The sequence below is a fragment of the Panthera uncia genome (genome assembly GCF_023721935.1).
Source record: "Panthera uncia isolate 11264 chromosome B2 unlocalized genomic scaffold, Puncia_PCG_1.0 HiC_scaffold_24, whole genome shotgun sequence".
In the NCBI taxonomy this organism is placed as follows: Eukaryota; Metazoa; Chordata; class Mammalia; order Carnivora; family Felidae; genus Panthera; species Panthera uncia.
This window is the reverse complement of record NW_026057580.1, coordinates 65,731,860-65,744,010: the sequence shown is the minus strand read 5'-3', so window position 1 is coordinate 65,744,010 and position 12,151 is coordinate 65,731,860. Positions and strand designations below refer to the sequence as shown.

Below are 12,151 nucleotides of genomic sequence, written 5' to 3'. Positions count from 1 at the left end.
CCCTGGGATCACGACCTGAGCTGAAATCAAGAGTCGGACACTCAACCAACTGAGCCACCAAGGTGCCCCTGTGTCCCTTCTAATACTGTATTTTTTTTTTTAAGGCTTGGCCCCTTTTATGACACCTTCTTGAGAACTAGATTCTCTGATTCTTTGTTCTCTTCATTGGTAAAATCTGTTTCAGCTGAAACCTACTACTAAAAACAACTTTCATCTGAAAATCAAACCCTCAGCTTACTGGGGCAGGGGGGAAGGGTCATCACATATTCTTCTGTCAAAGGTCAGATAGTAAATACTTTAAGTTTCGTGGGCTACATAAGGTCTCTGTGATATATTCCTTCCTTCTTTTCTTTTAACAGTGCTTTAAAAATGTAAAAACCATTCCTGAGTGCCATAAAAAGGCCTCTGGCTGCCCCTGACCTAAACAATTAATTTTAGATGGGCCCTAACTAGCCCCTTTAGAATGAGTTAGAACAACTTATCCATACTTCTGAAGGCAAACCTCTGAAGGGAATTAAAGCTCACATGTTGGTAATTCAGAAGGGCTGGTGGTGAAAGGGGGTCCCCCAGTGTTCTCCCTCGAGGATATGAAGGGTGACCTTGACATTACTTGATTTTGCCTTAAGAAGCCTGCACCCAGGGAAGCTGGCCAAAAGGGATAAAATGGAAATGAAAGCACAAACAACAAGGCCCGTTTATTTTACATGGACTCCCGACGTATTTAATGTGGGAACAGCAGGCTAGTCATTAAAACCCTCTCTGGGCTTAATTCATTCAGCACACATCTCATTCATGCTCATGGGGCTAAAACGAGGTCAAAATGAGCACAAATCAAGCCCTGGAGAGGAATCCAGGCCATGGGAAGTGTCTCCAAGCTATGGATCCCAATTTCCACAAAACAGCTCAGCAGTTTCCACTAAGGGCAAGAGAACTTTAATAAAAATGCCCTCTTTTTAAGCTGGCCCTTTCCCCCATCACTCGAAAGTAGCTTTATTGATAGAAAGCAATTCATTTATTTAGACATACTCTTTTTAGGCAACTTTAACTTTTTCCACCGGCGTAACACCACTCTGTACTTCTCGCTTTCAGTTTTCTCTCCCAACACTTTTTTCAGGAGAACCCTCATCACTGTCTCTGTTTCTGCTTCTTTATCCTCTCCAATTAGAAGATCCAATGTATCTCCCACTTTCACCTGAAAATTAAAAGAAAACTCAGCCTTTACTGCATTTTGGGAAACATAGGCCAATGCAAATGTCCTTTTATTTTTTCTTTTTTTAGTAGTCTCTACACCCAATGTGTGGTTTGAACTCATGACCCTGGGATCGAGTCGAAAGCTCCCCCAACCAGGCACCCCACAAACATCCTTGGTTTGAGTTTCACCAGGTGACCACTCCCTAGAGGGGCAGGTGAGGAAAGGCAGTGATTCCTCTGAGGCTGTCCCTCATCCCTAGTGCCTCCAGGTGAAAGGGCCTCACAGGATGCCCCAGACACACGTGCCCGATCCTGTCCACGTCCTTCCTTCAGACTTGGATGGCTTCCTACGGGCAGCCCGGGTGGTGTGGCTCAAATACCTCTACTAGATGATTGAAGGAGACACACGGAGGCATTTGTTTTGGTAACAATGACAAGAAACAGAGAGTGGGGCACAATCTTAGAGAATATGTGCATAGTAATTACTACCAGCACTGAGACAACCATTTCCAGTGTAACTTTTCACTGATTTCAACCCAGATGAGCTACATAATTGGGGACGGGGCAGTTTGTTGAAAATTAGTCACTGTGGAACAGTCAGCGTATCCCTTAGAGAAATGGTAAAGAAAAGGCCTAACACTGATTAGCCCTAGTGATGCCACATCATCAAGAAGATAGGACTCAATTCACCAAGACAGAATGCCACAGAAAAGAGGGTAGGGTTGGATGCAGACTCAGTAGGTTAAAAAGGCTGAGGTCAGACCCATTCTTGCCCAGATGGGAGCCTTGGGTTGAGTACTTCAGGGCCATGTCCTAGGGCAGTCCTATCAGTGTTGCTGGGGACAGCCTATGGTGGATACCTGGTCCTGGCAGCCCAGGATTCCAGAGGATCTGCCCAGTGACTCAGGAAGGAGCTAAAGTGACCCAGGTGCCAGATGCTGCTTCTACTGTAACATAAGCCAGGGATGACTGGGGCCATCTCCGACCTCTCACCACTGCTTCCAAGGAGGCGGGAAGCAACTCCATGTGTGGGCCATGGACTCTAAGTGGGTACGCACGGCCATTCATTTATTTAGAGCCAGGTGAGCTGGAGAACACATGGCTGTTTAAAAGCTGACTGGAGGTTTTCTATTTAAGAAGTATGTGCCACTTTTACTTTATTTTCAGTTAATGCTCTCTGAGGCAGCAAACATGTGTACCTCACCAGGGCAAGCTCATGTTTGTTCTCCCACCCATTCAAGGGCCCAATATTCAGTCCAAAACATGGGAACACACACCTGTTAGCCACAATGCCATACTGGTCAACCCAGACAGCTTAGAGCAGCTAGATGGGAACTCACACAGGAGCTGATGATAAACCTTAACATTCTCCTCTCTGGGCTAGGAAGCAGAAGGGCTCACACCACAAGTAGGCATGAAGACTGCTTCTCCCCTGGGCTTGAAGGTTGGGCTGACATAGGCATCATCTAAGGGATCTGTCCTCCTGTAGTTCTTATGCGTTTAATTGAAAATAAATGACCATTGGGGCACCTGGGTGGCTCAGTCGGTTAAGCATCAGATTCTTGATCTCTGCTCAGGTCATGATCTCACAGTTTGTGGGTTCGAGCCCCGCATTGGACTCTGTGCTGACGGCATGGAGCCTGCTTGGGATTCTGTCTTTCTCTGTGCCTCTTATCTGCTTGTGCTCTATCTCAAAATAAATCTAAAAAACTTAAAAATAAATAATAAATAACCATTGGGGCGCTTGGGTGGCTCAGTCGGTTGGGCGTCCGACTCTTGATTTCCACTCAGGTCAGGATCTTGCAGTTTGTGGGATCAAACCCCACGTCGGGCTCTGTGCTGGCAGTGTGGAGCCTGCTCTGGATTCTGTCTCTCCCTCTCTCTGCCCCTCCCCTGCTCGCATGTGCTCTCAAAATAAAAAAAAAAATTAAAATATTAAAAAAAAAAGAAGACCATTTGGCCCAACTATATGGACATTTAAAATCAACGTCCAGAAATACAAGGCTTGAGAACTCTGCTTTACATTTTTCAGCATAACTTTATTTCATTAAAATTCACTTTTTAGTAACATATGCACGTGACACAAAATATACAAAGTATAAAAGGATACACAGAGAAAAAGACAACCCTTATTGTGTACCCCTTCACAGATATACTGTGCATAATGTCTGTCCCTTAAAAGAGCAGGCTCGTGTGTGGCTGAGCAGCAGATCCCTTTGGTAGCTTACTTCTAAGGCAGAGAAAAGGGAAGGAATATTTCTCAGGGAGAGAATGAGTTTAGGAAGGCTTCAATCACCATAGTCCGGCTCTAAACACCCTTTGTTTAAGTCAACAGGGACCCAGCAGCACCTCCAGTACTCTGGGCCCCACCTGGTTTGCAGCTAACAGAAAAGGTTTGCTCAGCTACAGGCAGCCAGCTTTATAGATGCAGCATCAGAAAACTGCCTGACCCTTCAAGGCCAGCAGCCAGGCACAGCCCCATGCAGCAGGTCATGGTAAGGGAGGTGTCCTTTATTCTCTGCAACGGCCAGTCCTTTCTAATGTGGGAGACAGCACACCAGACATAAAGCAAAAGCGGATGGGATTACGGGCTGTTCCAAATATCTACATTTCAAATCTTCCCTTAGCTGCAGTTACTATGGCTACAGGCCTCCTAGTAACAAGGCAGCCCGAGTGCTAACACTGGCCCCTTCCCTCTGCTGACCCTCAGGAGAAATCTGGAAAGCAGCTGAGAAAACAGAACACCCAAGGCAGAATGAAGAAGCAGCAATTAGACTGTAGTTAATACTATCTCAAAGCAGGGGGAGAAAAATAGACTTGGGGCATTTGTAAATGAGGCCCTGGTACAGAGGCGCGGTGCACCAAGAACAGGTCTTAGGAACGCTGTGGCCGAGGGGAGGGGGCAGGGCTACAACCAGGAAAAAGCAATTATGGGACAAGAGCCTAATCTCCAGATGCATGTCTGGAGTGCCTGATTTCCTGAAGCTCACAGAGCAATGACTGACATGCCGAACCTGCCGGGTCAGGTGCCATCAGAGATCGAGGACCTTGTGACCTGGCAGCTGAGACAGGCACTGTCCATTCAGCCGCAAGAACCTGTATGATCCCAGGGAACAAGGTCTCTGAAGAAAGCCTCGGTGCTCACCCAGGTCCATGGCCAACAGCTCACACCCTCCCTTGTCGCAGGGCAAAAGGATGTAGCTCAGGTCCCCCAGCCCCAGGGGGGGTTCTGAAACATGAAACAAGCCTAATAGTAACCTACAAAAGTGTGTGTACCTTCCCTGGAACATTAGTTCCCTAGATACTAAGAGTTAGATTATGTCTGCCAATGCCTCATATGTCAGTGTCTTCCAAACTTTTTAAGGGTTTCTGTCATACACTTTTTGATTGTGTTTTGTTGACTTTAACTATTGTATTATTTTCCCAATTAGGAAAGTGATATATACTTGTAAAAAATTCAGAAAATAAAAAGAATGAAGAAAATATAACCCATAATGCCCCAGAGATAAATACTAGTAATATTGATATTTTAATTCCAGATATATGTAAAATGTAACTTTTTACAAAAATATGTAACTTTCACAGTATATTGTAACAACACTGGATACTGGAAATACATTTTCTTGTAACTGACTTCTTTCACATAACAATAGTATTGAAGTTCCATAGTATAATGGTTAGCACTCTAGACTCTGAACAATAGTATTGATGTGGGGCTGTCAGAAAACTGGGAGTCTCGGTTTTGACAGCCGCTGTGCACACAGAGCAGGGCACCCAGCAAGTGCTGGCGGGTAACTGCCGAAATGAACAAAATTCCACATCTGCAGAAGTCCCGTAGTCCAGAGTTACCTCTACATGGACCAACTGTTCTTTTTAGCCTATAACGATTTTATGGGACTAATGACTTGGAAGTTTAACTAATGGATTCTTGCCAATTCTGATAGTGGTGTGTCTTAAAATTTTAAAGACGAAGGGAAAGATTCATCTTGAAGTCACTTAGGCTGCAAAAGAGCAGGTAGTTTGTGTGAAGTTGGCTGGTGAGTCTCACTAGCCTGATCAGGCCCACAGGGAATCGCAGAGAGGGTAACACAGACACACACAGGAGACGCTGAAACCCCAAGTAAGGAGCCTGAGGGGAAACTAGGGAGGCACTGAGTACTGGCAGAGCAACAGACAAAAATATCTGGCTGTCATAATATCTCACCGTTCTGCTTTTCTTCCATAATTTTTCCCCATTCAGCCTGAGTTCGCCTTTGTAGAACGCATCTTCCACTTTGCTTTAAAAAAAAAACACACACAAAAACAACAAAAAAAACCAAATGCTTTGAAATAGAAATATATTCAAAACAATTATAGAGGTCTGAGAAAAACATCTGCCATTAATGTTTTATTCTGATAGTCACCAGCCTCTTCACAAAAGTCTCCGTTCTGGGTGCTGGGAAAATGAAAGTCAACTGCTCCCGTATGTACACACGACAGCGAGATCAAGGGGTTCTCCTGAATAGACGCCCAAGTATGCTCGCACATCAGCACAGATATGCTCGAATCATCGGCAGGTAATCAAAACTCTGACGGGGCTCTGCGAGGGCCGGGCACTACCTCACCGGACTTCTGCAAAGCAGGAGCACCTGTGATTCACGACCACCAAAGGGCTCTGCGAGACAAACCAGGCACGACACGAATGTTGGGGCTATTAAAAAATCCTCTGCTAGTCCGAGCTGAGGTTGGGGAAATTCCAATCCAGCAGCTGCGGTCTGTCTTAATCACCAGGGCAACCGGACCAGGAGCCGGTGCCGACAAAAATCAGTGCCATTTTCTCTTGCTGCTCTGACTCCAGGGGAGTTATATCTGGGTGGGTTTCTGCTTCATGATAACAGCAGCAGCTACTACTCTGGGGAAGAGAGAGAGGATCCCTTACAAGTTTGCCAGATTTTAGAGAATACTCAGTAAATCCCGACAAGGGTCCCTATGGGATTGGTCACCCTTGTAAGTCCTTAAACTTCATGGATTAAAAAATTAAACCATGCCATTAAATTAGGTCATACAGGTATAAATTACACATGGAGACCTTTCTGAATATATTATCCATACCGTGATTCTTACCTTGTATGCAGTATGCACACAATGAGTGCTAAAGGAATGAATGAACAATGAGGGTCAGTATTATAGCATTAGTCTAGCAGAGAGAACAAGAATACTAGAGAAATCGTGAAAGTTACACTTAATATCTCTGGGCACTATATGTGAACACACACAGTACTTTCTTCATAATAGCTAACATATATTGAGTACCTACCATGTGTTAGGCACTGTTAAAATGCTTTAGATGGAGGAGAGAGATACTCATTTAATCCTAGCAACCAGCTTCTAAGGTGTTATTTTACATTATACAGATGAGAAAACTGACACTTAGAGAATTTAAGTAACTTGCCCAAGGTCACACAGCAAACCAGGACTAAAACCCCAGGAGTCTAGCTGCGGAGCCTGCATTCTTAACCACCACATTCTCCTGCTTCTGTTGCTTCTAAAAGGGACCTTCTCACACTGTGGCATTTGTGAAACCCATGTACGGCTTCTTCTTACTATACACACCTAACATAGTCATTACTTCCCTCCTCAAGAAGTAATCAGTGGTTCACCTTAGAGTCAACTGTGTCTTAGATCAGGGAGAGGTGGCACCTGGGATGTGCAGGCAGTCACTTGACTCCTCTGGAAATCAGTTTTCTCACCTGTAGAATGAAGTAACCGAACAGGTTCCTAGAAGGTCCTTTCCTAACTGTGGTTCCTCCTCACCATGATATGGGCTGAGTGGCTGGAAACGGTGCATTAACATAACAAAAAGACAAAGGATTTTGTAATAAAATGCGCATCGTACTTACTTTCTTCCAACATCTAGGCCTGTCTTTAGGATAACATCGTACCGAAAAGACTGCACTACTTTCTCCAGGTCTTTATAGTCTCTGACCACACTAGGGTCGTCCTCCAGCTCCTCCTCCCGCTCACTCATCTCGCCGTGGCTCTCCTCATCAGAGTCCTCTTCAGCTGCAGCTTTCTGCAGAGTCTTTTCAGTGGATTTTTTAGAGCCTGTATTACTTTTGAGTCTTATGGAAAATGGGAAAATATATTCTGGCGATATGAAAAGCCTGGGGAGTCTCCGTGAGAAAACGTTATGGAAAAATGTTTTACAATTTGATGTGTTTAACTTGGTACTAGAAAAATATAAGTATCGATTCCAGGAAGCACAGAGTTTGTACGAAGGTGTCCCTTGTAGTGCTCCCCAGAGTCCAATCCAGGCATCTGGCTTTCTCAAAACGCTGGCAGGCAATCTGACACTGGTCATAGCCATGGCACATAGAACCTGAAACAGACGATAATTCAGTTTTATTTCACGAGTGCAGCGTCCTGGCATTCTTACAACACAAACCATACATACCATGAACACTTAATATCCAGCACTATACTTAGGCTCCCCTACAAAAGACCATATTGGTCTGCACGTACTGAGGGCCATGCACTGCACCATGGTGAGTCTTCTAGCTGTGCTTACCTCACAGGGTGCTCGTGAGGGTGGAACTAGATACTGTGTGTGAAAACACTGCTTCTCTTCTCCATCCCCCAAATTAACTTGGATACTTATTGCTACTGAAAAATATTAACAATAGTTCTTAATGATATTAAAAAAAGAAAAGATCTCATGGTGCCTGGTGGCTCAGTCAGTTAAGCTTCCGACTTTGGCTCAGGAAGTTCATGAGCTCGAGTCCCACATCAGGCTCTGAGCTGACAGCACAGCGCCTGGAGCCTATTTCGAGTTCTGTGTCTCCCTCTCTCTCTGTCTCTCCCCTGCTCACACTCTGTCTCTAAAATAAAAATAAAACATTAAAAAACTTGTATCCACCAAGTTAATATTAAGAAAAAGAAAAGGTCTCACGGAGAGAAAAAGTATTTATTGGCATACGTTACATCTCTACAATAATGACTTTGCTAAGGAAAGACACCAGGTCATGACTTCACAAAACCCAGAGTGAATCTCAGCTTTGTTTCAACCTCCAACCCTACCAAATCAGAGGTAGGAATGAGCAAATTGGACAGATCTGCATTTTACCTCCTTTTACATCTTCCTCCTACCGTTTAACAGAGGCATTAGCTAGCAGAGAAGGAAGGGGCCTAGAGACCCACAAAGTAGGTAATTGTTTCCTGAGGCACCGAGGTGCTGACATGCCAGAGAGTAGTCAATTCCTGTATTACCCCAAAGACAGCAGAAACCATCTCATTATGATGGTAACAAACCTTCCCACGTACATCAAGATGGTTTTAGAGACCATGATTTAGTAATTTGAGAAGGGTTGCCATATGGTCAATATTCCCATACCTTAAGTCTGAGAATGACTTTCCATGGTGCCAACGCTATACTTTCAGACAGATTTCTTTGATGATGGTTTGAAGGATTTTTCCTTCCTACTTTCTGTTCATCACAAAACTGACAACAGCAATTACCTGTAAACCCACTCAAAACCACATAGCTAGCTACTTCCAAGTTGTATTTGTTAACATTTTGGGCCTTATTTTTGTTGGCATGAATGAGGCAGACAACACAAGCTCAAGTCTGTATCTCACTGTTCTTGGGACCCCAATCTGAGTCTTAAATGAGAAGTAAAGCAGGCATAAATTAAGGGTTGTTTTTCAACACAACTAGAATTTGAAATAATTTTTTTTAAGCTTTTTTTTTTGAGAGAGCACATCTGCACACGTAAAGGGGAGGGGCAGAGAGAGAGAGAGAGAGAGAGAATCCCAACCAGCCTCAGCATTATCAACTCAGAGCCTGATGCGGGGCTCGAACTCATGAACCGTGAGATCATGACCTGACCAGAAATCAAGAGTCGGAAACTTAGCTGACCGAGCCACCCCCACGTGCCCCTAAAATAATTTTTAAATGCTATAAAAATCCACAGAGTACTCTAAAATACTGACTGGAAACTATTTGAAGCACCTTAAAGAGAAACATTGAGAAAAATCATTTTTATACACATTTTATCTAATTTAGTAGAGAATCAATAATAACGATGCATAGAAAAAGCCTTAAGTTTTCTAGAAGCAGGGATAAAGAAAGAAAATAGTATATTTCAGTAGTTCCTAAACTTTGTATTTCATGGATTGCTACAATAAAAAATTAAGGGGTGCCTGGCTAGCTCAGTCAGTGGAGCATTTGACTCTTGATCTCCAGTTGTGTGTTCGAGCCCCACGTTGGGTATAGAGATTATTTAAAAATAAAATCTTTAAAAAAAAAAATTTTTTTTTAACGTTTATTTATTTTTCAGACAGAGAGAGACAGAGCATGAACGGGGGAGGGTCAGAGAGAAAGGGAGACACAGAATCTGAAGCAGGCTCCAGGCTCTGAGCTGTCAGCACAGAGCCTGACGCGGGGCTCGAACTCACGGACCGTGAGATCATGACCTGAGCCGAAGTCGGATGCTTAACCGACTGAGCCACCCAGGCGCCCCTAAAAATAAAATCTTAAAAAAATTTTAAGTTACCTAATGGTGGACTTTTTATTTTTCCAAGTAAAGATATTTTTTAAGGTAGTAATTGCTACTCTTATACCATAATTTAAGAGAAAGATTTCAATGATTATATATGAAACATATTTTCATGGCAGAAAATTTGAAAAAAATATTAAGAAAATTCAAACCACCCGAATCCACTCTATGACAATCACTGTTAACATTTTAACATATATTCCTTACAGTGTAAAATGTTAAGAAAAGTAATTCTCTCATATGCAGAGCCTTTCATACCTTCCCACCCACCAAAAACACACAGGAAGGTTAACCTTAAGTAGCCAGAGCTCTCTATCAGCCTCAGAAATTCTATGTTGGGCCTAAGTTGTAGACTTGTTAGAATTTATCCAGGTGATGTCCAAGTTATAGGCCTAACAGCCCTGGCTGAAATCACCACTAACTGTTGGGCCTAGACCAGATCAGTTAATAAGATGCTCTTGTAATACAGAAGATGAAGATTGGCATTAATGATGATAATCTGCCTATCTTTAGGTATTTTTCAAACTGTGAGCCATGAGCCATTATTAATTTTTACTTTTTTTTTTTTAATTTTTTTTTAACGTTTATTTATTTTTGAGACAGAGAGAGACAGAGCATGAACGGGGAGGGTCAGAGAGAGAGAGGGAGACACAGAATCCGAAGCAGCTCCAGGCTCTGAGCTGTCAGCACAGAGCCCGACACGGGGCTCGAACTCACGGACTGTGAGATCATGACCTGAGCCGAAATTGGACGCTTAACCGACTGAGCCACCCAGGTGCCCCTAATTTTTACTTTTTAAGAACACTGAAGAGTACAGAAAATATTACAGCGCATCACATAGTAAATACTGCTTTATGAAACTTCCATTACAATTACACATACATATATAAGAATATACACACACACACTGGGTCATCATGTAAAATGTATTTACTGTAGATAATAATAATAAAAAAAAGTCAGGGGCACCTGGGTGGCTCAGTCGGTTAAGTGTCTGACTCTTCATTTCAGCTCAGGTCATGATCTCAAGGTTTGTGGGTTTGAGCCCTGCATTGGGCTCCGTGCTGGCAGTAAGGAGCCTGCTTGGGATTCTCTCTCTGCCCCGCCCTGGCTCTCTCTCTCAAAATAAAAAAAATAAAAACTTTAACTGTTTTTTAATGTTTATTTTTGAGAAAGAGAGAGCGCGTGCGTGAGAGAGGGAGGGAGGGAGGGGCAAAGAGAGAGGGAGACACAGAACCCAAAGCAGGATATAGGCTCTGAGCTGTCAGCACAGAGCCTGACGTGGGGCTCAAACTCATGAGCCATGAGATCATGACCTGAGCCAAAGTCGAATGCCCAACCAACTGAGCCACCCAGGTGCCCCAATACAAACTTAAGAAAAAGTTTGGGGTGCCTGGGTGGCTCAATTAAGCATCAGGTCATGAACTCATAGTTTGTGAATTTGAGCCCCTTGTCAGGCTCCAAGTTGATAGTGAGGAGCTTGTCTGGGATTCTCTCTCCTCCTCTCTCTGCCCCTCACCTGCTCACGCTTCTCTTGAAATAAATAAATAAACGTTAAAAAAAAATTGAAAACGCTGATCTAAGTGACTTTAGCAAAGTGTTTTTTGCTATTAGGTATAATGCCAAAGGCCATATGTATGCCTGGAAGCTGAGAACCCACCTGCCTGTTCCCCTCAATTAACAATAGCCCCAGAGCCATAGGGTTTGCAGAAATGGAAAGGGCACCCTCTCAGGGATAACTTTGTGCAGAGTCCTCATTTTACATATGAGTACAAATGAGACTCGGAACAATTTAACAACCCACTAAGTCATACAGCTAGTAAACAATCCAGTCAGGATTCCAATGACAAGTCTTGACACTCACTGTTTACTATGGGTCAGGCGCTCCTCTATTAACTCATTTATTCCTTCCAACAAGCCCATCTCAGTTACAGGGTCAGACAAATACTCAGTGGATTCAAACCCAGGCTCCCTGGCTAAGTCAAGGCTCCATGCTGAACTGCCTGTCTTCTGACTCTAAGTCCACTGTTCTTTCTGCTACGCCATGACATTTATTGTCTCGTTTTCTCTTGAACAAAAACCAACTTTCACCAACTGCAATACTAGAGAGAATGAATAGTTTCAGGAGCAGAGGAGTGGCAGGAACTGTCACCCCGACTTAGGAGAAATCCTAAGGGGTGCCTGGCTGACTTGGGTGGTGAAGAGTGTGACTTGATCTCATGGTTGATTTCGAGCCCCACGTTTGGTGTACAGATTACTTAAAAATACAATCTTAAAAAGAAGGAGAAGAAGAAGAAGAAGAAGAAGAAGAAGAAGAAGAAGAGGAAGAAGAAGAAGAGGAAGAAAAAGAGGAAGAGGAAGAGGAAGAGGAAGAGGAAGAAGAAGAAGAAGAAGAAGAAGAAGAAGAAGAAGAAGAAGAAGAAGAA

The 12,151-nt window shown here is 43.5% G+C and overlaps 1 protein-coding gene across 2 annotated transcripts in view; it reads right to left on the bottom strand.

Moving 5' to 3' along the window:
- Positions 1-989: 989 nt before the first annotated feature.
- Positions 990-12,151, bottom strand: part of MTRES1 (mitochondrial transcription rescue factor 1) — a 15,906-nt gene continuing 4,744 nt past the window's right edge. For both annotated transcript variants that reach the window (XM_049654091.1, XM_049654090.1), the window contains exons 2-4: positions 7,071-7,549; positions 5,396-5,468; positions 990-1,192 (exon numbers count right to left, since the gene is read on the bottom strand). In XM_049654091.1, the coding sequence (XP_049510048.1) occupies positions 1,013-1,192; positions 5,396-5,468; positions 7,071-7,537 (720 nt within the window). In that variant the 5' untranslated portion in view covers positions 7,538-7,549 and the 3' untranslated portion in view covers positions 990-1,012. The remainder of the gene's footprint in view (positions 1,193-5,395; positions 5,469-7,070; positions 7,550-12,151) is intronic.